This window comes from Mauremys reevesii, linkage group 2 (assembly GCF_016161935.1).
Source record: "Mauremys reevesii isolate NIE-2019 linkage group 2, ASM1616193v1, whole genome shotgun sequence".
NCBI classification, from domain to species: Eukaryota; Metazoa; Chordata; order Testudines; family Geoemydidae; genus Mauremys; species Mauremys reevesii.
The window spans coordinates 160,320,769-160,347,391 of NC_052624.1; the positions used below are offsets into that span (position 1 = coordinate 160,320,769).

The 26,623-nt window shown below is 47.1% G+C and overlaps 1 protein-coding gene and 1 long non-coding RNA gene across 5 annotated transcripts in view; both read left to right on the forward strand.

Annotated features, from left to right (window-relative positions):
• Positions 1-7,995, forward strand: part of LOC120399244 (disintegrin and metalloproteinase domain-containing protein 32-like) — a 48,637-nt gene extending 40,642 nt beyond the window's left edge. For all 3 annotated transcript variants that reach the window (XM_039527326.1, XM_039527327.1, XM_039527328.1), the window contains 2 exons: positions 5,429-5,461; positions 6,930-7,995. In XM_039527326.1, the coding sequence (XP_039383260.1) occupies positions 5,429-5,461; positions 6,930-6,936 (40 nt within the window). In that variant the 3' untranslated portion in view covers positions 6,937-7,995. The remainder of the gene's footprint in view (positions 1-5,428; positions 5,462-6,929) is intronic.
• A 4,165-nt stretch (positions 7,996-12,160) lies between these two features.
• LOC120398301 lies at positions 12,161-26,413 on the forward strand. 2 transcript variants are annotated; one of them, XR_005594306.1, is made up of 5 exons: positions 12,161-13,409; positions 13,562-13,730; positions 24,169-24,409; positions 25,647-25,815; positions 25,913-26,413. It is a non-coding gene; the product is annotated as an uncharacterized LOC120398301 (long non-coding RNA). The 2 variants fall into 2 exon arrangements; XR_005594305.1 differs by lacking the exons at positions 24,169-24,409; positions 25,647-25,815; positions 25,913-26,413 and adding an exon at positions 13,817-14,603.
• Positions 26,414-26,623: the final 210 nt, after the last annotated feature.

Sequence of the window (26,623 nt, forward strand, 5' to 3'; positions counted from 1 at the left end):
AGTAGCTTTGTAGTGTGTACACCTCCCGTTTTGCATACAAAACTTTGCAGTGTAGACAAGGCCTAAGCCTGTTTCAGCTCCTCCCCCAGCTAGGCTTCATCAGCATTAGGCCTTCTCCGGTCCTGGCTCTCCTACAGGTTAATTGTCCTATTTTCCCTCTTCAGGCCTTGTGTGTGTATAGGGAGGTAGACAGACCTATCACAGGTGCATATTGGAAAGTACTTGTTTTTTTAAAGTGTGTAGAGTATAATAGATGGGATTTCCAGGCTGACCCTTTCAACAGTGGATGTGAGAGATACACAAAGGGAACTTTCCTAAGGTAAAATGAAACGAGTAAAAAAAAAAATGTCGAAAAGAGTGAAAGAAGTAAAGGATAAATGTGCTTGCTACAAATGCTAGTAACATATTGATTGTTGGATTAGAATTGTGTTTTCAGGAAGTGTGATGTAACCAGAATGATAGAGACTTGGTGAAACCAAGACATTCAGTTGGGAGATGAAATTAATAGTAAATAAAGTTTACTGAAGGGGCATGAAAACAAAGCAAGATGAGGGGTTGCAGTACAGGAAACCTTGTTTACAGAAGGAGAATACAACCCTACTAAATGGAAGCTCAGTTATATCCTTGAGGTTTTCAAAGTTGGATGGGATACTTTTACTTTACTGCACTCCAGGGCCAACCCCCTATTCATACCAACTATTTCTGTGTCTCCCCAAACGTTAGGATACATTGATTTATTCTTGATTAATATTTTGGTTACACAGCACAGACCATTTGGATTGAAGAACAAGATAAAAATAGATGATCCTTGGTTGTTCTCTAGATTTCTTGGAGAAATTAGATGGGAGACTAGCAAGTGTTTCTACTGATAACCCAGACCCTGTAAAAATAATGTTGTTGTGAAGAAGGGTAACATTTTATCCACTGAGGGACCCCCCTGCTTCTAGTGGCAGATACCTTCCCTCCCGAAACGTATAGTCCAGCAATGAATCAAACCTTACATTGACTTCAGTGATAGATGATCAGACCCTATTCACTGATGCCATCAGTTATTGAAAATGACTCTTTAGCTCAGTGGTGGGCAACCTGCAGCCCGTGGGCCGCACGTGGCCTGTCAGGGTAATCTGGTGGCGGGCCACGAGACAGTTGGTTTACATTGACTGTCTGCAGGCACGGCTGCCCGCAGCTTCCAGTGGTCATGGTTTGCCGTTCCTGGCCAATGGGAGCTGCGGGAAGCAGCGCGGGCTGCAGGGACGTGCTGGCCTTATCACTGCTGTCCTCTCAAGATGGAATCAATCATAATTTCATTAGGTTGTAAATTCTGATGAGTTTCTGTAGAAAGAATTATAATGAAAAATACTGGACTTCAGAAAATAAAACTCTCTGAGAATCCAAAAGGAGTTAAAGAAAATTGTTTGAATTCAGTAATACCTGGGAAAAACACTTGGGAAAGTAAACACGGTTCTCAAGATACAAACAAAGAGACTACATATTCCAATAAAAACTGAAACAGTGTAAAAGGCAACCAAAACCCACAGGGCTAAATACAGGGCCGTCCCTAGTTATTCTGGGGCCCTACGCCGCCCCCCTGTGCGGGGGGGAGAGGCTTCCATGGGGGGGGTAGGTGGCTTGGAGGGGCAGGGGGGAACCATCCCCCAGCACTCACTGGTGGTGCAGCTGAGGCCAGGTCCCTGCACTTCCCGCTGCCGGTGAGTGCAGGTCTGGCCCTGCTGCAGTCCTCAGAGCCGGGAAGAGGCGGGTCGGGGGTGGAGCAGGGGTGGGAAGAGGCGGGGTGGGGGCAGAGCAGGGCAGGGGCTTTGGGGAAGGCGTGGAGTGGGGGTAACTCCACCAGAGAGGTCCTTTGGGGCCATCTGCCTGTCCCAAGTCAGGGTAAAGGAGGAGGGTTGGGCGTGGGGCTAGCAACTCCACCCTGTAAAAATCAGCTTGCTACAGAAACGCCAACAATAGAGTTAACAGAGACTTTTAGCCTGGAAAAAGAAGGGTCTTCAACTCGAAGATGCATGACGCTGGGTGGTGAAAGCCGCGAGGAAGCCACTAAGCCGATCACCCTTCTTACAACCAGGAGGATTACCATCGGCACATGGAATGTGAGGACCATGTACGAGTCAGGAAAGACGGCGCAGGTTGCAGCAGAGATGAGGAGCAACAACCTGACCCTACTAGGCATTAGCGAGACAAGATGGACGCAAGCTGGACAGAGACGACTGTTGACAGGAGAGCTGTTGCTGTATTCAGGACATGAAGAGAGCGACGCACCCCACACACAGGGAGTAGGCTTCATGATGTCCAAACAGGCACAGAGAGCACTGATTGGTTGGGAGGCACATGGTCCCAGGATCATCACAGCATCCTTCAGAACTAAAATGAAGAGGATTAAGATGAATGTTGTTCAGTGCTACGCTCCAACCAATGACAGTGAAGAGGAGGACAAAGACTACTTTTACAACAGACTCCAGAAAATATTAGAGACTCTCCCAGACAAAGACATTACCATCCTTATGGGAGACTTTAATGCCAAAATTGGACCTGATAACACAGGATACGAACAAGTCATGGGGACCCACGCTCTGGGAGAGATGAGTGAGAATGGAGAGAGATTTGTGGATCTGTGTGCACTTAACAACCTGGTCATAGGAGGCAGCATCTTTCCTCACAAGCGGATCCACAAGAGTACCTGGGTATCGCCAGCAGGCATGACAGAAAACCAGATCAACCATGTCTGCATTAGCAAGAAGTTCAGAAGATCCTTGCAGGACGTTAGAGTTAGAAGAGGAGCAGACGTGGCGTCCGACCATCACTTAGTGGTGGCCAGATTGAAGCTGCAGCTGAAGAAGAACTGGATAGACGTCAGACAGAAGAGCGAAGTACAACGTCAACCTTCTGAAGGACCATAAGACCAAGGAAGATTTTGGATTGACGCTGAAGAATAAGTTTTCAGTACTACAGGATCGGTCTGAGGAAGAGGAAGACAGTGTACTCAACAGATGGCAGAAAGTGAGAGACACACTTAGGTCAGCATGCCAGGAAGTGCTTGGAATTAAGAAACACCAGCAGAAAGAATGGATCACAGCAGAGTCCTTGACAAAGATAGAAGACAGAAAGAAGAAGAAGGCAGCAGTCAACAACAGCAGGACTAGAGCAGCAAAGGCCAAAGCTCAAAAAGAGTATGCTGAAGCTCACAGAGCAGTGAAGAGGAATATTAGGAAGGACAAGAGAGATTATGTGGATGGACTGGCAGCAGAAGCAGAGCAGGCAGCATACAGCGGTAACATGAAACAGCTGTACGATACTACCAAGCGACTGTCTGGAAAGTTCAGCAAGCCAGAACGTCCCGTTAAAGACAAGCAGGGAAGTCTATAACAGGAATAGAACTACAGATGAACAGATGGGCGGAGCACTTTGAGGAACTCCTGAACAGACCAGCACCACCAAATCCACCAGACATCGACCCAGCCAACGAGGACCTCCCAATCAATTGCGATAAACCAACCAGAGACGAGATCAGAAAAGCCATCACCATGATGAAGAACAGGAAGGCGGCTGGACCTGACGATATCCCAGCAGAGGCCCTGAAAGCAGACCTGGATGCTTCAGTGGAAATGCTGTACCCCTCTTTGAGAAGATATGGGAAGAAGAAGTGATTCCGGCTGACTGGAAAGAGGGATATCTCATCAAAATCCCCAAGAAAGGAGACCTCAGCAACTGTGCCAACTATAGAGGAATCACACTCCTGTCGGTGCCAGGGAAGGTCTTCAACCGAGTCCTCTTAGAGAGAATGAAGGATGCCGTCGATCCACAGCTACGAGATGAACAGGCAGGTTTCCGGCAGAACAGATCATGCACGGACCAGATAGCAACGCTCCGCATCATAGTCGAGCAGTCTATGGAGTGGAACTCCTTGTTGTACATCAACTTTGTTGACTATGAGAAAGCATTCGATAGCGTGGATCGAGAGACCCTCTGGAAGCTCCTCGGCACTATGGCATCCCAGCAAAGGTGGTCAACCTGATCAAGAATTCATACGGGCATACACTGTAGAGTGATCCACGGAGGGCAGCTCACAAACAGCTTCCAGGTGCGAACGAGTCAGACAAGGATGCTTGTTGTCACCACTTCTCTTTCTTCGTCATCGATTGGATTATGAAGACATCCACTTACAAGCGTAGGAATGGAATCCAATGGTCATTGTGGACCCAGCTTGATGACCTGGACTTTGCCGACGACCTTGCACTCCTTTCGCACAGTAAACAGCAGATGCAAGAGAAGACCAACGTAGTGGCAGCCACGTCATCACAGGTTGGCCTCAACATCCACAAGGATAAGACCAAGATCCTTAGGATCAATTCCATCAGCAACGACCCAGTCACACTGAATGGAAGCCCCCTGGAAGAAGTGCAGTCCTTCACCTACCTAGGTAGCATCATCGACCAGCAGGGTGGCAGAGACGCAGACATCAAAGTAAGGATTGGTAAGGCAAGAGCAGCCTTCTCACAGCTCAAGAACATCTGGAGCTCCAGAGAGCTGTCTTTGGCAATAAAGATTCGACTGTTCAACTCCAACGTGAAATCAATCTTACTGTATGGAGCTGAAACCTGGAGGACAACCAAAACAACCACCAGGAAGATCCAGACCTTCATTAATAGCTGCCTCAGAAGGATTCTCCAGATCCGCTGGCCAGACACCATCAGTAACATCCACCTCTTGGAGAGGACCCATCAACTCCCAGCAGAGGAAGAAATTAGAAGGAGAAGGTGGGGCTGGATAGGACATACACTACGCAAGCAGCCAACCAACATCACCAGACAGGCACTGCAGTGGAACCCCCAAGGCAAGCGGAAAAGAGGCCGCCCAAGAAATACCTGGCGACGCGACCTTCAGGTTGATAGCAAAAAAATGGGCTATACCTGGAACCAGCTAGAGCGAATGGCCCAGGATAGAAGACTATGGAGATCTGTGGTTGGCGGCCCATACCCCGGTTGGGGTGACGGGCATGAATGAATGAATGAATGTGGAGTGGGGGTGGAGCAGGGGTGGGAAGAGGTGGGGTAGGGACAGGGGGCCTGGGGAAGAGGTGGGGCAGGGGCTGGAGCAGTACGCCGCTGCGCAGGGCACCAGGAAATTTGGTGTCCCAATTTTTCTGGTGCCCTACGCAGCTGCATACTTTGCATACGGGTAAGGATGGCCCTGGCTAAATAGGAAGGTAAAGAGAAGCATGGAAGAAAATGTAAGTCCATATTACCACTATGGAGAATGAGAGGGTGTCCTCTGGTTAAAGAGAAAGCCAAACTACTTGGGTAAAAGTAATCTTCACAATAAATTTACTGTATGCTGTAGAGCTACGAGACTATGTGTATGGTATGCTTAATTTTAAATACTCATACCACTCTGTTTTATAATCTAAATCTAGATTACAAGACATGGATCAGTCAGAAAATCCAAGGTAAATTTCATGTCTGTCAGTGCAGTAGAACATGTATCTAGTTTTCTTTTATTTGGAATATGCTTAGTATTTACATGCCAAAATCTGCATTTGATAGTTGCAATGTGACTTTGAAGCACATTTGAACATTTCATTGCCAACTTGATTTTTAAAGTACAGTTTGAAAGAAAAACAAAATAAGCTATCCAATTTAATGCATTGATACCATGTTCTTTAAATTTACCAATTGAGATTAAGAAAGATAAATTTCATCCCTAAATTATTTAGAAAAGTTAGCAGTCTCTGTAAATAGCTCCTCTACCATATTATAGAATGTTGGGCCAGTTTTTTAAAGGTATATAGGTGCCTAAAGATGCAGATAAGCACCTAATGCAGCGGCTCTCAAACTTTAGCAACCCAAAGACCCCCATTTTGATTTAAAAATTTTCACAGACCCCCAAGCTCCCCACTCACCCCGGGCCCCGCCCCCACTCCATCCCTTCCCCCAAGACCCGATCCCCACCCCTTCTCTTCCCCACCTCTTTCCACCCTCTCCCCTGAGTATGTCCCGTCCCCGCTCCTCCCTTTTGCACTCCGCTGAACAGCTGAGTGATAAGGTACACTTCCCCCTTCAAGAGCGTAGCAAGCTGTGTTCACAATACTCTCAAACACTGTCAGGCTGGGAGTTATTGTCTCCACACTAGGGTGACCAGACATCCCGATTTTAATGGGAGTGTCCCGATATTTGCTTGTTTGTCCCACGTCCCGACCGATGCTCGGTTGGGACACTGGACAAACAAGCAATTTTACCCTCCGCTCCGGCACAGGCAGAGCCCGGAGGGGCTCTTGCCCCCCCCCAGCCCCGCCTCCTCACTGCCCCATTGGATCCCTGCCCTGGCCCCACCTCTTCCCCAAGCACACTGCTTTGCTCCTCCCTCCCATGCTTACACTGATCAGCTGTATGGCAGCACAAGCCTGGAGGGAGGGGGTGGCCCCCAGCACTCACCCTGCAAACTGCTCCAGTCCAGCTTCTCTGGTCACCCTACTCCATACCTATCATTAAACTAATAATCTAGCCTTGTTTCTTGACTGTTTGTATGAAGATATTTACTAAACTGTTTCAAAATGAATCTGATCATCAATATTGGTCATCTGTTGCTGTATTTTTAGTCCTGGACTGTATCCTGTTCCAAGTTCACCACCATGTATTTTTTGAATTCAGCCATAATAAATATGTCTGTCGTTTGTCGGAGGATAAACTCAAGCCCAATTATAACATCAAATACAGTTTGCTGTCTGAGGCAAGACTGGTAGTAGTGAAAGCTACCTTATGATGGAAGTGGGCTTGAGTCTACCTTCTGACAGATAACAGACATACTTATTACGGCTGAATTCCCAGCTAAATAATTTGCTTAGGTTGCTATGTTTTATTTATTCTTGTTGATTCTATTAACAGCAATGTGTTTTTTTCCCTTATTCTGTCTGCCAGTGTATAGCCAATAACACCAGAAGGCTGGAAATAATATAAGCAGTCAGTTTAAAGCAGATGGCAAAGTACTTCCAGCATGGAACCTCTGAATGGACAGTGCAATATATAACCAGCTTTTAATTTGGAGTTGTTTTTTTAATTATTCGGGTTAACTATTTCCATCCCCCCATAAAGATTGAGTGGTTTTTTTTTAAGGAAAAAAAAAGTAATAGTACTGTAAAGCAAAGACTGAACTTAAATTTGTTGTATATGTACATTTTCCTGTACATATCTACTAAACATATTTAATGATTTATATCTAGTGTTATAAATTCATGCCAGTCATAGGGCTTGAAAATTGCACTTTCCCATTTGCTAATGATGAGTTAGAAGCTTTTGGGGGTGAGAGTTACTTCACTTTCTGGAGAATTCAAGCTTTCATTTGAGGGTGGGATGTTTCTAGTCCTTAACAGTTGCAAAGACAGCCTGACAGATATAATCAGCATAGTGCTGCCTGAGTCTGTCTCTAGACAGCCTGAAACAATAGCTTGGTGTTAGGGGTTTGAACTCCCACAATCATCTCAAAGGGGTGTTCAATTAACTGTTCTCTCATAAACCACTGAAAGAGAAAACCCCACAAGGTGAGGATTCGGAAGACACCACAAGCACTGGCCATCAGAGCTGGCGAGCATTTGGGGAGAGTATGCTGCATCCTCCTTAGGGAATGTAGCAGTAGGAGTTCCCCGTGAGAACTCCATTCTGCCTAACACAAGCTAGTGCCTAGAAGGCATTTATAAGCCCTTAGGAATTCCTGTAGTTTAAATAATTTAGTTAAAAGATAGTAATTTGATTTCTCATAATAATTGCTCTAGACTTGAATAGTTTTTTGACCTGACTTCATTATATTTTTTCTGTGGGCTATTGCAATGAAAATTGGGAATATTTTCTCTTCCAGCACCTCAACTGTGAACTCTAATGGATTCTCAATTTACCTAGGAAATGTTTGTAACCTTTCAATTTTCTTTTGGAGGAGTCTTCTCCTTATGTAATTCTGAATTGGATGTTAATTAATTACAAAATAAAGGAATATTTTAAAAAAAATCTGGAAACAGCTGCATATCTTATTTGAGCTGGGTAAATCCAGAAGTTCATGTTTCCATTTCAACTTGGATTATTTTTACTAATGTTAAATATTTCTCTAAATGAGGTTAAAGGAGCCTTTTCTGGTGATCTGCAGAATACAATAATTTGAGAACCATCAAAGAATCCTGTGCTTCTACAGAACCAGACTAACACGGCTACCCCTCTGATACTTGAGAACCATGTAGCTGAAGACTGGGCAATTGCACAGAGCATGTTCTCAAACTAGCATAAGTTCTACTAATATAAGCACAATTGCATCCACACTAGAGGGTTTTGCCAGTATAGCTATACTAGTAGTATCAGTACACGGGCAAAACTCTTCTAGTGCAGTGGTTCCTAAATTTTTTCCACCGCTTGTGCAGGGAAAGCCCCTGGTAGGCCGGGCCGGTTTGTGTACCTGCTGCGTCCACAGGTTCGGCTGATCGCGGCTCCCAGTGGCCGCTGTTCACTGCTCCAGACCAAGCAGTGGAACAAGTTTTGGGAACCACTGTCCTAGTGTAAACAAGGCCTTACTTAGGGTCTGTCTACACTAGAGCTGGAAGGTGCAACTTCCAGATAGAGGAGACATTCTCGACTAGCTCTGATCTAGATAGTGCACTAAAAAGAGAAATGTAGCCATAGCAGGACTAGCCACTCCAAGTATGATCCAGACAGAGACCAAAAGTAGATATTCAGGGCAACCAACCCCTCACACCACCATGGCTGCAGGTCTATTTTCAGCATTCTGTCTTAATCAGAGCTAGCACAAGTATGTCTCGAGCTGGAATTTACATGTTCCAGCTCAAGTACAGACGTACCTTCAGTGGCCAGCAAAATGAAGAAACCACAGCTGCTCTCTTTATACATTAGATCCAGGGGTAGGCAACCTAGGGCACGTGTGCCGAAGGTGGCACGCGAGCTGATTTTCAGTGGCACTCACACTGCCCGGGTCCTGGCCACCGGTCTGGGGGAATCTCCATTTTAATTTAATTTTAAATGAAGCTTCTTAAACATTTTAAAAACCTTATTTACTTTACATATAACAATAGTTTAGTTATATATTATAGACTTATAGAAAGAGACCTTCTAAAAACGTTAAAATGTATTACTGGCATGCGAAACCTTAAATTAGAGTGAATAAATGAAGACCTCAGCACACCACTTCTGAAAGGTTGCTGACCCCTACATTAGATCATGCAAAAAGAAATCTAATACACTGTCTTTAGAGACATTAAAACCAGGAGTAAAACAAACATTAAAAGGGAAACCTCAAAGTTTTCTAAATGCTGATGAGGAGCTGTCTCACACAATATATATAGGGTGACATACCCATGAACGCTGGCTAAAGGTACATCTGCGCCACAAATTAAAGTTCAATTGTGGCAGGGGTAGATATACCTGCGCTAGCTTTAATCCAGCAAGCGCAGGCAACAATGGAGTGTAGACCTGGGGGTACGGACTGGCTGCCCCAGTACAAGCGCACTGAGGACCCTGGCTAGGTACTGAGGCTGCTAACCTGCACTGGAACCCCCGATGTTAAATCTTCTCTACAATTGTTAACTGTGCCGCATAAATAAAAGCTGGGTTGGGTACGCCTGCACCAGCTACAATTACACCTTAAAATCAGCGCTGTGCATGTACCGTCTATTACATATGCAATATGGCAAATTTTAGAAGTTGGGTTGTGGCATGACCTAGCATTGTGGGGGAAAAGGAGCCAGCAGAGGTGGGCCTATCTCTCCGTTATAGCGTGGGAGGGGAGGGTGAGGGCACCGTCAGCACAAAGCTAGGGCTCTGTTGTGATGCCGTTGCCTCACCCTCTCACGGGCTGCCTGTGCCAAGCCAGCCCCACGTTTCACCATGGGCTCAGCTGCCTGGAAAGAGGTGGAGGCTACAGTAGGGGTGCAGCTGAAAGGGACTCAGCGGGGGCTCCCCGTACCCCCGAGAGGTACACAGGAGGCTGTTGGCCAGGCACCCAGACCCTACAGCACTCTTGGTAACTGTTGACGCTGCCTCCAGTGGGGGCAAGGGGGCTGTAGCCTTTGTAGATGGGGGGCAGCGGGGCATGCCCCCCACGTTTTAATATGGGTGTATCTCACTCCCCTCAAACTGCAAATCTCCGGCAGCTGATACCCGCTGCAAAGGCTTGCAGGTGGAGGGGTCACTGCTGCCCCTGCTCCCCCAAACTATACCCATATTAGATATGCGGGGAAAGAAGCGCAGGTCCGCGGAGCGGGCGGGAAGGCGGCGAAGCTCGGACCGGGCGCGGTATCGTGAGAGGACGAGGGCGGGGAGGAGAAACCCTGGCAGGGCGGGACAGAGGCTCTGTGAGTGGCTGGAAATCTGGGCGCGGTTGTGGGCGGTCTCCGGAGCCGGCAGAAATTGACCTCGCCGCAGCGAGCGGGGACGGCGGCAGCTGCGCGGGGCTGGCACCTCCCAGACCGAGCCTCCCAGAGCTCGGAGCACGAGCCCGCCCCGCCCTCGGAGTCCGCATCCACGCGCAGGACGGCAGCGCCAAAGTACCTGCCCCGCCCCGCCCCGCCCCAGCGGGACTTGCTGCTTCTGAGCCTTCAGAAACACCCGGAACAGCAGGACCAGGGGCGGCTCTACAAAGTAGGCTGCCCCAAGCAGCGCGGAGCGCTGCGCCGCCCTTCCCCAGTCCCGCGGCGGGTCCCCTCTTCCCGCGGCTCCGGCATCCTGGGGAGGGCGGCATTGCCGGCATGCCTGCGGCAGGTCCACCGGAGCCGCCTGCGGGAGCTCAACCGGAGCCGCGGGAAGACGGGACCCGCCGCAGGCATGACTACGGCAGGTCCGCCGCAGGCATGCCGGCGGGAGCTCCACCGGAGCCAAATGACGCCCTCCCCAGGATGCCGGAGCCGCCCCTGAGCAGAACAGAGACTCCCGATCTCCAGGGGACGGGGCTCTTCCCATGCAGCACCACGAACGGCTTCCCTCTCCCTAGGGGGGCAGTGACTCCTGGGCGTGGGGGGGAGAGCGAGCGAGCGAGCCTGACCCCGGCAGTCCCTGCAGCAGCGAGACCTCCCTGTAAGTAGGGGGCAGGTCTCTTTACTCCTTGACTCCGTTAGATGTCTGGAGAGAGAGTGACCACCCTGTAAGAAGGGTGCAGGTGACACCCCTGTGACTCAGTGAGGAGGTTGAGCTCTTTAATCCCTATGGGCAATGTAGCCTCCCTGCAAGTAGAGTTCAGGTCTCGCCTTTTGCTGTGATGGGTTTAAGAACCGTTGGCATGCTACTCGGTGACCTCCCTGTAATCGGGGTCTGGCTCACGTCCCTGTCGTTGGTGGGGGTTTAGGGCTTGTTTACTAGGCTGGACGACAGTGACCTGCCTGTAACTTTGGGTTTTGGTCTCCTCCCCCGCCCCCATTTTCGGCTTTCTTGGCACTGTGGTGCTCCAGCAAGGCAGTCAGAAGGACCGCTCGCTTCAGGTCTTGATTTTTCATTCAACAAGGATATTGAGCCCTTAAGTACCTTGAGACCGAGTGACCGCCCTGTAAGTACGGTTGAGGTCTCTCCCCTTGTGAGCTCTAGGTGCTAAACCCTGCTGGCTGGCTAGTTGGCGTGGACCTCCCAGGAACTAGGGTCCAGGTCCGTTCCCTTACACCCGGCTGTCTGACCAGTCGGATGGACCACCTGGAACTAGGGTTCAGGTCTCTTCCCTTCTTTAATCCAGGTGATAGACATGTATGACTGCCCTGGAATTAGGGGTCAGGTCGCTCCCCTCCTTTTACTTTAGGTCATAGACACTTATGGCTGGCTAGTCGGTGTGACAGCCGTATAACTAGGGTTCACATCTCTCCCCTTTGAAACCTAGGTAATATAGAATTATGGCCAGATAGTCAGCGTGGCCCACCCTGTAACCAGGGTTCAGGTCCATTTCCTTTTGAAAGCTAAGCAATAGAGAATTATGGCCGGCTAGTCGGCCTGACCGCCCTGTAAGTAGGGTTCAGGTCTCATTCTTCTCATCTGTGGCATGAGCAGGGTGACCTTTTTTGTTGCCTTTTTAATACACTGTGCCCATAGCCTTTTGCGGTTAGCTCTTTTTCTGCTTTGGGAAGCGCTGTGCTATGTGGTATGTCTGTGTTGGAGAGTGAACGTGATATGCCTGGGTGTGGAAGGGCTTTATTTATTTTTATTTGTAAATCGCTGCAGCTTTTTTTTTTTAATTTTTTATTTATTTTGGCTTGGTTGGTTTGTTTGAATGAGCCCTTCCCAGAGCTAGAAAAAGAACTCTTGTTTGTTTTTTATGGCCCCCGTTTAGCCATATAGTGGCACGATTGATGGTTTGGGTCTCATGCCTTAAGGCTGAAAAGGCGTTTGGGCCCCTTGCTTAAGTTCCTCTAGACTGTGTGGTCTCCCTTCATCTACAGCTCAGGTCACGTCCCTCTCCCTTCTGGGGCAATGATGGACTGCCAAGAACCTTAGGTCTGAGGGACCTCTTTTCCCTTTGATACGTGAGCCACCTTGTTTAGCGGTTCCCCTCCCCCCCCCGCCCCATCTCGAGCATTCAGGTGTCGTCCCTGGCCCTCCCGGCTCTTTTTAGTCCCTTTTCTTTGAGTGGGTGCCCTGTCATTAGGTGGCAGGTCACATGACTCGCTTATTGGGGGTTAGTGAGCCCTTTGGGCACCTAGAGCGGTGAGACCTGCCTGCAATTAGAATTCAGAGGTGCCTCATTTTTGCTTTCACGTGACTCTTCTCCTTTGGCTTCTGAGTCAGTGACCGTCCTGTAGGAAGGGTGCAGGTCTCGTCAGTGGGGATCTGGAGAGGGTGGTACCTAGAGCAGCGAGACCACTCCGTAACTATGGTTCAGATCATTCCCCTCTTTTTCTCTTGGGCTCACGAACCCTTGACAGGCTGCTTGGTGTGACCTCCCTGTAAACAGGGCATAGGTCACTTCTTTCTCATTTATTTGGGATTAGGGGGCCGTCTTGGTCCCCCGAGAGCTCCCTGTAACTTACAGTAGAGACCAAAACCCTTCTTAGCATAATGACATGATGCTGCTCTTTCAGGCTAGCCAGAGTGACCATACTGTAATTAGGGCTCAGGTCACGTCCCTCTCGCTTATGGGGGGAATTCAGGTCTTAATCGCTTGGACCTTTGAGAGAGACCTCCCTGTAATCAGGGTTGCGGTCCTTCTCTTTTTGCTGTTGTGGGATTCTGGCCCTTTAGGCTCAGCAGAGGGCCCTCCTCCATGGTTAGGGTGCAAGTTAAGTTGGCCTCTCTGATGCTCCCGGCACAGTGCTGTCCCTCTGGAGTGCCTTTCAAGCTCGTCCTAGGTTCTGCAGCAACGCCTCCTGGGTTTTGCCTCGCTTTTGATCGTCGGAGTCCAGAGAGTCTGCAACAACTGTTGGTGAATTCAAGGTTCCGTTCAAACCTTCACCCATTTACCTGTTTGGTTTTTTTTGTTGTTGTCGAACCATTCAGTACAGTGCACCTTGTGTCTGTGACTCTTGCTATTAAAGTGCATTTCTCACTGCCCTCCAGGCATAATGTGCTGCTGATTTATTTTATAGCGAGGAAGCTGGAAACCTGGCTCTGCAGAAGGGCATCAGTTGAGCCTTTGGCACTTTGGGAGACTTGGAGGCCTGGGCATCGAGTGTGCCATCAAAGCGCATGATGGGACAGCTCAGAATTCCCTTCCAGCTATAGGTCGAAGGCTGCCTGTAGAGGCAAGAAGACAAGGTAGCAACTTTAATGCACACTGTTTATATTTGAAGACCTACAGATTCTCTTAATCCTGTTTTGCACGCTCCCTCTTTTGTTTCCAGCATGTGAGGAAGAAAATGGGAAGGAGGAAACAGAAGATGGAAGAGAAGGAGAAAATACTCATCAGGCACAACAACCATCCTGTAACTAGGGGGAAGTCGCTCTTCTTTGTGGAGTGGGGGGGGGGCGGGAAGAGAGAGTGAGCCTGAACCCGGTAGTACCTCAAGCAGCGAGACCTCCCTGTAAGTAGGGTGCAGGTCTCTTCCCCTTGGCTCCGTTAGGTGTCTGGAGAGAGTGACCACCGTGTAAGAAGGGTGCAGGTGACACCCCTGTGACTCAGTGAGGAGGTTGAGCTCTTTAATCCCTATGGGCAATGTAGCCTCCCTGCAAGTAGAGTTCAGGTCTCGCCTTTTGCTGTGATGGGTTTAAGAATCGTTGGGATGCTACTCGGTGACCTCCCTGTAATCGGGGTCTAGCTCACGTCCCTGTCGTTGGTGGGGGTTTAGGGCTTGCTTACTAGGCTGGATGACAGTGACCTGTGGGAATATGTTGCTAATTTGGCAAATGGGTATGTGAGAGCTGGAGTGTTTAGACTTCAAGGACGAGGCTAGTTCTTATCTGCTGGTAGGCAGTAAACAGGATAATAAATTAGAAGGTTATACAGAATGGCAATTATCCAATGAAGTTACAGTTGTGCCTGTGTGTACCTTATTAACCAATTAGCAATTGCTTGATTGCCTGTCTCAAGTGTATAAAGATGTATGCTGGAGAGAAATAAATGACTCTGCTACCAATCATATTGACTGCTGAGCTTTGTCCATGTCCGCCTGCGATGCAACAAATGGTGACCCCGACGTGATTCGTATCGAATGATGATAGTGTCGGTGGCCTGAGCCCAGAGGCGAGCGTCCGAAAAGAGAGGCGCACCTGAGCTCAGAGGTGAGCGGCTAACCCCGACGTGACTCGTATCGAGTGATGATAGTGTTGGGAGCCTGAGCCCAGAGGCGAACGGCCAGGAGCCTGAGCCCAGAGGCGGGGAGTGCTTATCCGACGTGACTCGTATCGAATGATGATAGTGCCAGGAGCCTGAGCCTAGAGGCGAACGGCCAGGAGCCTGAGCCCAGAGGCAGGGAGTGCTTATCCGACATGATGATAGTGCCAGGAGCCTGAGCCTAGCGGCCAGGAGCCTGAGCCCAGAGGCGGGGAGTGCTTATCCGACGTGACTCGTATCGAATGATGATAGTGTCGGGAGCCTGAGCCCAGAGGCGAACGGCCGGGAGCCTGAGCCCTGAGGCGGGAGGCTGGGAGGACATGACTCGTATCGAATGATGATAGTGTCGGTGGCCTGAGCCCAGAGGCGAGCGTCCGAAAAGAGAGGCGCACCTGAGCTCAGATATGAGTACCGCTGTATCAGCTGAAGAAAAGATAACACAGAAGCTTTATTTGCACATTATGAACCGACAGGGGGAAAAGATTTCCCCTGCTGCACTGATTCACTTAAGAAGAGAGGGGGAGTTGGGGAGGCTCCTCCTGACCGCCCTTCGGGCACAGGACGAGGAGGTGCTCCGCTGGAAGCGAGCCCTGGATGGGAAGACGTTGGAGTGCACGGCGCAGGCAGAGGCTCGTGCCGTGGCCCTGGAGGTCGTTTGGACCTACAAGCAAGTAAGTTGTTTTGGCAGGAGCCTGAAGAAGGCGTCCTACGCTGGCTGGTCTGAGCCGGGGACAGTGCCGGGAAAACCGTTATGCTTCTCCGGTATGAGCAGCAACAGCTGGGTGTTTTGACACAGGCTGCACAGATTAAAAGAAGCCAAGCAGGGAAGGAGAGAGAACAGAATGATTTAACCCAAGAAAGCTCATTCTTTTCTGGCCCCAGTCAAGGACACACGCCGTTCAGCTAAGATTTGGTGGACAGCCAAGGAAAAGCCAGGGCTTGACTGGGCCCAAAAAAGCTAATGAGAGCTGCAAAACCCTGCCAGGCACTAACGGAATGTGTTAGCTGTCTCCTTTCACAGGTATGGAAGAGCTGCCCAAAGATCCTAGCAGCCCTGCCATTTTTGCAACCAGGAGACTGACTGCCTGGACCCATGATTTTTACTGCAAAAGATCACTTCACATCAGGAGAATTTTCCTACTGATGATTGGCCTAATTTTTTTTTGTTTAGCTTTATTGTGCTTCTAAATAGCAGGAAAAAAGGACAAGGTGACGGGCTGGCAAACCTCTCCCTTGTCCGCTGCAGCCCCCATTGTGTTATTGGATTTTTTTGTTTTTGTTTTTTGAAAGAAGCAAAATTACTACAGGATGATGTCCTGGTAACTTTCCCCCGTAGAAGCTGACCCACGACGGTGGTGGAAAAGAAGAGAAAACACTCACATCATTGACATTGCCAAAGTCCAGAAATTCCTGACTAAAAGGACATTGAGAACGGACCCTGGTGAAGAAATAAAGAATTGTGCACTGGCAGGAAGAAATTTGGGACTCCTGCTGAGAAATGTGGTATTAATTGGCTTTTGGGATTTATTTTACAGGCTGCGCCCTGTGTTTTGGATACTTTTTTTTTTTTAGCATGTATTGCCCCTCCCCATTTTGGTAGCCCTCCCTAATTGGATTGTAAATGATATGCCCTTATTTTGTTTTTATTGTTGAAGCTCCGCTAAGCCCAGTATAGGTTGGAGTTGGTGAGTTACATGTTGTTTTTGTCATTAGTTTCATGACCCAGAAGCTATTGGCAGAGATGGTATGGGCTATTACTGAGGCTGAGAAAGCATTGCCGTGGGAGCTAGTATGTTTGAAATTTTGAATGACCAGCTGAGGGCCATTCGGAGTGATTTTGAGCACCAGGATAGCCCACTGCCCTTCCAGATATATTGGGAGTACCATCTGATCTGGGGTTGTAGAGACGTACTTGGACACTGTTTGGGTGGAAGTGTGAATATTTGCAGTGCCCCTCCCCAGCATGTGGACCGGTTAGGTGCGGGGGTGAGGGCTCTCACATACCGAATCTTGCCGGATTCATGGGGAGGATGAATGTGGAATTAATTACCCCAGCTTTTTGAGTCTAATTGTTGTTTTTCAAGTTTGAGAAAACTCAGCCAAAAGGTTTGTTGAGTATTCTCAAGGGGGGAGTTGTGGGTTATTTAGGCATAAATTTAGGTAATTTGGGAGAATGGCTTTGAATTTATGCGATCCTAAGTACCTTTATGTAAAGTGCCTTTGTTAGTTTTATTAGATTTTTTGTAAATTTTGTGTTATGTGTTGATTATTGGTAGCTGTAAGATTGCTTGATATTAGATAGGTTGAAAGCAGATGTTGTAATTAAAGTTATGCATGAAAATGTAGCCCCACGGTGGGAAAGTACAGATAATTGTTCACAGAAGAGACCAGAAGGGTAGGGGCTAGTTAAGAAGTACACCCTCCTGGCTAAATTGATAGTGGAATAAGTTGGTGGTCATGTAAGGAACGGTTTAGGAAGAGGAAAAAAAGGATCGGGCCCAGGCGGGTAGGCAACAGACAGAGAATCTGAAGAGGAAAAAAGGATCGGGCCCAGGCGGCCAGGCTACAGACAAAAGCTTGGGAATTTCAAATATTCAGGGGGATACTTGGAATGGTGATTTAAGTTGAGAGAGGTTGTTGTTGGAGTACAAGCGAGTAATTTAAGGCAGAGTAAAAAGTTAATTTTGTGGTTGCTAAAGGGAATAATAGCTGAATTTTGTGAAAATGCTAAGAGAAAAGTTTTTGGTGTTTTGAAATGTTTGTACATAAATTTAGGCAAAGAAATTAGTTTGCAATTGTTTGGCCATAAATAATTTTGTTGCATTAGCTGAAGAATGTATATAGTGCTATGTAATTGAAATTGTATTGGGCTTTAAGGGCATTGTAAGTGGTAATGTTTTCTTTCAGTGTTTAAAAGCAGGAGTTAAAAGTAAAAAGCAAGCCAGAAAGCATCTGTATTAATGCAAGTTATTTAATTGATAAGGTAGAAGCCACTGAAACCTGAGCTGCCTATAAAACATATATAAGAACATATGGGGTAATTCCCCTGTTTTGTCTAAAATCAACAAGGGTATTTGTATATTTTAAGTGATGATTGATTGCCCAGTAGGGGTAGTTTTGTTTTTGTTTTTTAGATATTAAAGAAAATTGGTGTTAGCTGCATAGCATTTAATGTACCATGCAGTTATTATGGAGTTTAAATTTATGTTTTATGTTTGTTTGTGGTGTGTGTTTTCTGGCCAGAATTGTTGTGGTGTTGTTAAGATGTTTATGTGGTTTATGTTGTGTTTTTTTGCTGTGATTCCGCCCCCCCCCCTCAGTGTCAGCTTGATCACCTGACATCTGAGGGATGACTTGGTAATAGAAATTTGTTACAGGTTGGTGTACAATAGTATAGGGGGGAACCCTGCAGAATTTATATTATTTGTTTTGTTTGTTTGGGGTTGTTGGTGTTATATGTTGAGAATTGCATGGTTATAGGTGAGCCCTATAGCATAAGATATATTATTTAGTTTTGGTTTTGTTTTAATGCTAAGCATGCTGTGTATTTTGCTGTTTGCCTTTTGTATTTTTGCTATTTGTGTGGCCGCCGTTGCTGTTGTGTGGCACGCACATTGGCAGGACCCTCCTGGCCCCTTGGGCCACTTATGTTACCTGGAGGAGGGATGTCTAGGTGAGAGCAGGGCACTGCGGAAGATATTGTTACGGTTTAGTTAGGCAGCTGATGTTTTTATTTGCCTTTTTGCTTTGGCTTGTGTAGATTGTAGTATTGATATTATGAGTTGGGAATGTTTTGCTAATGCCTTCACCCTTTTTCCTCCTTTTGATTTTGAAAAGAGGGGGGAGATGTGGGAACGGAATGTGAGAAGCTGAGATGTTTAGGCTTCCAGGACGGGCTAATTAGGCTGTGAACTGTGTAGTGCGGCCTTGGCTGGTTCTGCCAGTAGGCAGTAAATAGGATAATAAATTAGAAAGGTTATACAGAATGGCAATTATCCAATGAAGTTACAGTTGTGCCTGTGTGTACCTTATTAACCAATTAGCAATTGCTTGATTGCTTGGCCTTAATTGTATATAAGAGCATGCTGGAGAGAAATAAATGACTCTGCTACCAATCAGATTGACTGCTGAGCTTTGTCCATGTCCGCCTGCGATGCAACAGTGACCTGCCTGTAACTTTGGGTTTTGGTCTCTTCTCTCCCCCGCACCCCTTCCGGCTTTCTTGGCACTGTGGTGCTCCAGCAAGGCAGTCAGAAAGACCGCTCGCTTCAGAAGTGTTCAGGTCTTGATTTTTCATTCAACGAGGCTATTGAGCCCTTAAGTACCTTGAGACCGAGTGACCGCCCTGTAAGTAGGGTTGAGGTCTCTCCCCTTGAGCTCTAGGTGCTAAACCCTGCTGGCTGGCTAGTTGGCGTGGACCTCCCAGGAACTAGAGTCCAGGTCCGTTCCCTTTAATCCAGGTGATAGACATTTATGGCAGGCGAACTGGTATGACCGCCCTGGAACTAGGGGTCAGGTTGCTCCCCTCCTTTTACTTTAGGCCATAGACACTTATGGCTGGCTAGTCGGTGTGACAGCCCTATAACTTGGGTTCACATCTCTTCCCCTTTGAAACCTAGGTAATATAGAATTATGGCCGGCTAGTCGGCCTGACCGCCCTGTAAGTAGGGTTCAGGTCTCATTCCTCTCACCTGTGGCATGAGCAGGGTTACCTTTTTGTTGCCTTTTTAATACCTTGTGCCCATAGCCTTTTGTCGTTAGCTCTTTTTCTGCTTTGGGAAGCGCTGTGCTATGTGGTATGTCTGTGTTGGAGAGCGAACGTGATGTGCATGGGTGTGGAAGGGCTTTATTTTTTTTATTTGTAAATCGCTGCAGCTTTTTTTTTTTTTATTTTGGTTTGGTTTGTTTGGTTGAATGAGCCCTTCCCAGAACTAGAAAAAGAACTCTCGTTTGTTTGGTTTTTTTATGGCCCCCGTTCAGCCATATAGTGGCACGATTGATGGTTTGGGTCTCGTGCCTTAAAGCTGAAAAGGCATTTTGGACCCTTGCTTAAGTTCCTCTAGACCGTGTGGTCTCCCTTCATCTACAGCTCAGGTCACATCCCTCTCCCTTCTGGGTCAATGATGGGCTGCCAAGAACCTTAGGTCTGAGGGACCTCTTTTCCCTCTGGTACGTGAGCCACCTTGTTTAGTGATTTTTTTTTTTTCCGCCTCTCCCCCCCCCCCCCCATCTCGAGAGTTCGGGTCTCATCCCTGGTCCTCCCGGCTCTTCTTAGTCCCTTGGTCTTGAGTGGCTGCCCTGTAATTAGGTGACAGGTCACATGACTCGCTTACAGGGGGGTTAGTGAGCCCTTTTGGGCACCTAGAACGGTGAGACCTGCCTGCAATTAGAGTTCAGAGGTGTCTCCTTTTTCCTTTCACGTGAGTCTTCTCCTTTGGCTTCTGAGTCAGAGTGACCATCCTGTAAGAAGGGTGCAGGTCACATCCATGGGGATCTAGAGAGGGTGGTACCTAGAGCAGCGAGACTGCCCTGTAACTACAGTTCAGATTGTTCCCCTTTTTTTCCTCTTGGGCTGGAGCACCCACGGAAAATAATTGTTGGGTGCAGCGCACCCACAGGCAGCTCCCCATGGCCTCACCCTGCTCCAGCTCACCTTCTCCTCCTTCCCAGCGCTTGTGCTGTGAAACAGCTGATTCACGGGGCAGGGAGGGGGAAGGAGGGGGAATGTGGCGCACTGGGGGGGAGAGGCGGGGCCGGGGTGGGGATTTGGGGAAGGGATCCAATAATGGCACAGAGGGGGCAGAGTTAGGGTGGGGACTTTGGGGATGGAGTTGGAATGGGGGCAGGGATGGGGTGGAGTTGGGGTGAGGCCAGGGGCGATGAAAGGGGTGGGGGGGCATGGGCACCCACCGGCACCAAAGACTGTTGGCGCCTATTGTGCTGTGCATAAAACTCCTGTGCTTGACTCTACACGGTGTGAATTATTGTTCCTTCAGATGGGTGCTCATCCGGGTTACAAGCTTGTGAACTGATTGATTGAGGAACTGAGACTGAGATCCAAGAGAGGCGAGTACATTTAATTTACCACCTCATTAGGCTAGGGATAGACGTCTCTCATCCCCTTTCATACACATCTTGTTCCCACTTCTTAAATTTAAGTGCAAAGGAACCTGGACACGTGTAGTACAAGCAGAGGGTGTTTTTTAAAAAGGGTACCAATTGGGAGGGGAGACGTGTGCAAGAGGGTTATGTACTACTTAAACTAAGGGGTGTGTTATGGAGGACTTGGACAAACCACCAGCAGGACTGGTCGGGTACGCAAGTGGTAGGCAGTGCAAACTGGTGGTCCCATTTCCTCTTTACAAGCCCTGGGGAGCGCCCCTCCCCTCCCCCCATGGCATGTGACGTACACACCTTCGAATAGCAGAAGTCTCCAATAAGGCTGGCAATTGTGTGTAACTTAAGACCTACACCCCCATTAAAGCCGTCAATGTGGAGATTGAGACCACAGAATTTAAAGGGGGAAATGCACATCCCCATCAAGGCTGAACAGGCGTGGAGATTGAGACTACGGTGTCAAGGGAAGACTTACATTTCCCAACAAGGTCAGCAGCCAGGGTGATTAAAACCCCTGGCATCAGAGGGAGAGATGAGTCAGCCCTCAAATATCTGGAGTATAAACATGTCAAAACTCAGCAAGCAGCAGTTAAAAAAGCAAACTATGTTGCAGCCAGATCAGAGAGAGAATTCGTTAAATGGTGGAGTGACAAAACAGACAAAGCAGTAATAGTTATATTGGATATACTCAACAAAAACAAAAAAAACCCCACCCAAAGTACAGGAATGGGGAAATCAGACCTCTGGAACAATACTTGGAATGGTGAAATCTGACTTAATGAAGGTGTCATTTTGGGAGATAAGCAAGTGATTTAAACCAACTTAAAAAAAAAAAACCCTCTGCAGCGGCAGAAGGGAATTAAGCAGTGTAACGTTGTAAAAGTGTTCTTGGTTTCTTTGCAGCCATTCTGAAGGAAAATGGGCCCTTTTCCAAAGAAATGTCTGTAAATAATCCAGGCAAAGAGACAATCTGTCTAAATTGTCCATAGTCAATTTCAAATTCGCTTTAAAAAAAGTAAGGGGGTTCTATTGAAACTTAATTACCCCCAAATGTATACAAATGTAATGTATGAACAGCTTTGTAAAATTTATATATTAAGTAAATATATAAGGTCTTAAAAACCTAAATCAACACTCCTGGTTTGGAAACCCTTGCTTTTGCAAGTTTAAAATAAATTGGGTTTTTGTTTTTAAAATAATACCACTAAATCCATTTAAAACTTTCATTCAAAGTTGCAAAACTAAAAAACACACTTTTGCTAGATACAGATCACTAGTGGTGTTTGGCTTTTGTATTTTTGCATTTAACCCTTAAGGTACCTCAATACTTCATAACGTTCAATATCTTTATAAAAAAACAAGTCATGGCTGCAGCAGGGCAATCAAACCCAGAAAAATAAAAATAAAAATTTCTAAATTTATTTTTGTAAACAAAATAGCAAATAAAAGCTGTAGCAGAAAAATAAAAAATTAAAACAGATCGTGCCCCTCTAAAGCAACAGAAGGGGTAAGGTGCACAAAACAAAACACAAACACCCCCACGCGCGCGCACACACACACACGCTGTTAAAAACACTGAGCCTTAAAATGGCTCAGTGTAATTAGACTGTCATGTTGTTAAGAGATACATAAAAACTCTAAGCACAAAAGAAAGTTAAACCTAATGTAAAAATTAATATAGTTATAAAAGTTAAACTGGGAAAAATGTTCATTTTCCCCAAAACATGTGCAGTGTATATTGTAGAAGGGGTAAAAGAAACGCAAACAGAACATGTTACTTAATTAAAATCCTATTAAGACTCCAAAAGGAGCCACAATAGGTTGTTTTCTTTTTCAAATTCCTGTTTTGTTTTTTTTGGTTTTTTTTTTTTTTGGAAGCAGAAGCTAAAGTAATCAAAACTCAAAGTTGATTTGTGTCGTTTTAAGACAGAGTCTCTGAGCTGCTAATGGTTTTGAATTCAAAAGCAAGCCAGAAAGCATCTGCGTTGAAGAAAATTACCTAACTAATAAAGGAAGAAAACTGCCCATAAATGGCAGCACAAAGACATACCTGGTCTACTATATAAAAAAGAAACTGAGGTACACCACCTCATGAATTTAATAACTGAACAGTAAAATAATTTCCCCTAAAAGGTAAAAGCCATTAAAACCTGGCCTGCCTATAAAAACACAGGAACGTATGGGGGTAATTCCTCTTTTGCCTGCAATCAGCAAAAATATTCGTTAAAGGAAGGGATATGGTAAGTAACAATCTGCCACCCTCCCCCTTAATCTGCCCCTTGGGGGGTGGGGGTGGGGGGAGCCTTACAATTCCTTAAAAGATGTGTAACATGTTCATAAGAAAATATGTGTAGAAGGAAGAAAGTACCCCTGAACCATCAACCACAGCCAAAAGGACCGTGGCAGAATCTGCAAATTGATTTTACTGGGCCCTTCGCAGACAGGTTACAGAACTATATTAAGGTATTAAACAATAAATTAAATAAAAATGAAATTTTAAAAAAACCTATACGACCAAGTAAAAGAAAATCAAACCCAACTGAATAATAATAGCAGTCTGAACAAACCTGCATTTCAGGATTAGGGGAAAATGAAAACATTTCAAAAGCACCAAAATAAGTTTTAAAATTGTTTGCACCAGTGCTTGTCAATACTAACAATCTCTCCACAGGTGAACAGGAAGAAGGACTGAAGGGTGACCATGAGGAGTTTCCTGCTGTGGCTCCTGATGCCCCTGTGGTGCATGATGAAGGACGCAAGTAGTGTGCCATGTAAAAGGGAGGATTGGATACTAATCCTAGACATCTTAAAGGATCTGTCAAACTCTGTATCCAGCTCAGTGGATATAACAAAATACTTGGGTCAAGAATTCAGCAGCCTGTTAATAAATGGTACCAAAATAAAGGAATAGGAGGAAAGTTGTTGACGAGCAGGGCAAGCATTGGCCATCACCACACAGGGCATTGTAACGGAGCTCCTGGATGGCCAGGTCTCCTGGATGGCCATCTCCCCAGTACCCCTTCATGGGAATGGGGAAACAGAGAATCAATGAGAGTCCAAAGACCAGTTTGGACAGGTCACAGCATAATCTTCAGTCTCCTGTGCCTCTGGGAATCCCTCACTCACAACGAGCTAGAACGGTGACCTCTCTGCCAGTATGGAGGAGAGGTCATGTTACTAAAATAAAAAGTATTGCTTATTCCGAGTTCGCCGGGAAAGCATTGTACCCTAGTGAATGTTGCACCCACTCTGCTAAGGAAATTCTATGTATATGCCCTTATAATATTCTAAGACAAATTTGTCTAGATTCAAAGTGGCCATCACTGAGAAACTGGTGCACACGGAGCTGGTCCAGATGAACGGTACCTACTGGTGTGTGACTGCCCAGAACCACTCTATTGAGCTAAATGGAAAGCCCTGCCCTCGAGACATCCATCCGTGTGCATGATGGTCCCCCGAAGGGGAACCCTGACTGACAGGACGCGGCTCCACCGTACTCCACCAATGACGGGTAACCTAACATGGGATCCGGAATGGCACTACAGCAGTAAGTATTTAGAGGAGGGTCTACAGGCCCTGCAGGCGAAGATCGAGGAGTTGGTGGCCGAGGCCCAAGACACATTGGAGAAGGCCGTCCGAAGTACACTCAGATAGGGGAGACGGTGGACCAGGTCGCTGTTAAGTACTCTGAGGCACGGAATCAGGCAGTGGAGGTTAAATCAATAATTATGGGTGATGCCATCTCAGGTGAAGAGATTCCCCTGGGGATGGCTCTGGGTGCTATTCTGCCAAATTAGGTGGAGCGTGTCCATTCTGACATTCCTGATGGTGTTGATACTTTACTTGCAACTCGGAAGTAAGCAGAAAATTGTTTTATATTTGACCTGGCAGGTTAGGGAACCCTAGGGTCAAGAGGAGGGACTGAAGGGTCAGAATCCATTAGCTATGGATGCAAGATCTTGCCTACAGTTTCTCCTGAGAACTTTTCATATAGGCCTGGAGTCCACAGCTTGGCTTGGGCTATGGGGTCTGGCTAACAGAGAATAATACATAGCTAAGAGGGAAGCTGGGGTAAACAAATAACCTTGTTTGTTTCAAGTCAGTGAGCCGAGTCAGCATAACTCGGAATGTAATTGGGCGTCCTTATCGCAAGTTATAGACACATGAAGCGCTGAGAAAGGCCTCATGGTTACTCCCTCATGCAAGGAGGAGATAGTAGTACAATACTCCTCAATCCCAGACAGAGTTCAGGGAGAGGCCCAATATAATTGACATGCGTTAGGACACCTTCCTCTCACAGATGTATGCCGATCCTAGCCCACAGAAATGCAAGGGTAAACTTATAAACAGTTGTTGTTAAGTATTACTGCCTTTTTCGCTTTAAATCTCCAGGAATATACCTGTCGGTCAACCGGGATTGCTGCTACCTCATTCCCCTAGACCCCAAAATTAGGATTTAACCTATACACTTTAATAGACACAGTTTGGGGGTAATGTCCTGTGTATCAGCAATATGTTAATTTGAGCCTTGGGAGGAATCATTATGTAATCTTTTAGATCATTGGCTTATTGTGCTTATCTTGTCTTCCTGCTAGAACCTATCCAGGAGTATGGGAAAACCCACCCCTGTTGCTTCTCTTTGCCCAACGAGCACCCTGTATAATCTATGGCTTATTAGGCTCAGGCACTGCAGAAGAATTAATTACAAAGTGACACTCTGCCAGTGCTGTGCGTAATAAACTCCTGTGCATGACTCTACATGGTGTGTATTATTGTTCCTTCAGTGAGGAAGCTGGAAACCTGGCTCCACAGTAGGGCATCAGTTGAGCCTTTGGCATGTTTGGAGAGTTGGAGGCCTGTGTGTCAAGTGTGCCGTCAAAGCGCATGATGGGACAGCTCAGAATTCCCTTCCAGTTATAGGTCGAAGGCTGCCTGTAGAGGCAAGAAGACAAGGTAGCAACTTTAATGCGCACTGTTTATATTTGAAGACCCCTGGACTCTCTTAATCCTGTCGTAACCTGTCTTGCACACTCCCTCTCTTTCTTTCCAGCACATGAGGAAGAAAAGGGGAAGGAGGAAAGAAAAGACGATGAAGATGGAAGAGGAGGAGAAAATACGCACCGGGCACTGTCCTGTAACTAGGGTGGAAGTCGCTCTTTGTGGGGTGGGGGAAGAGAGAGTGAGCCTGAACCTGGTAGTACCTCAAGCAGCGAGACCTCCCTGTAAGTAGGGTGCAGGTCTCTTTACTCCTTGACTCCGTTAGGTGTCTGGAGAGAGTGACCACCCTGTAAGAATGGTGCAGGTGACACCCCTGTGACCTCCGTGAGGAGGTTGAGCTCTTTAATCCCTATGGGCAATGTAGCCTCCCTGTAAGTAGAGTTCAGGTCTTGCCTTTTGCTGTGGTGGGTTTAAGAACCGTTGGGATGCTACTCGGTGACCTCCCTGTAATCGGGGTCCGGCTCACGTCCCTGTCGTTGGTGGGGTTTAGGCCTTGCTTATTAGGCTGGATGCCAGTGACCTACCTGTAACTTTGGGTTTTGGTCTCCTCTTCCCCCCCCCCCCTTTTTGGCTTTCTTGGCACTGTGGTGCTCCAGCAAGGCAGTCAGAAAGACCGCTCGCTTCAGAAGTGTTCAGGTCTTGATTTTTCATTCATGAGGATATTGAGCCCTTAAGTACCTTGAGACTGAGTGACCGCCCTGTAAGTACGGTTGAGGTCTCTCCCCTTGTGAGCTCTAGGTGCTAAACCCTGCTGGCTGGCTAG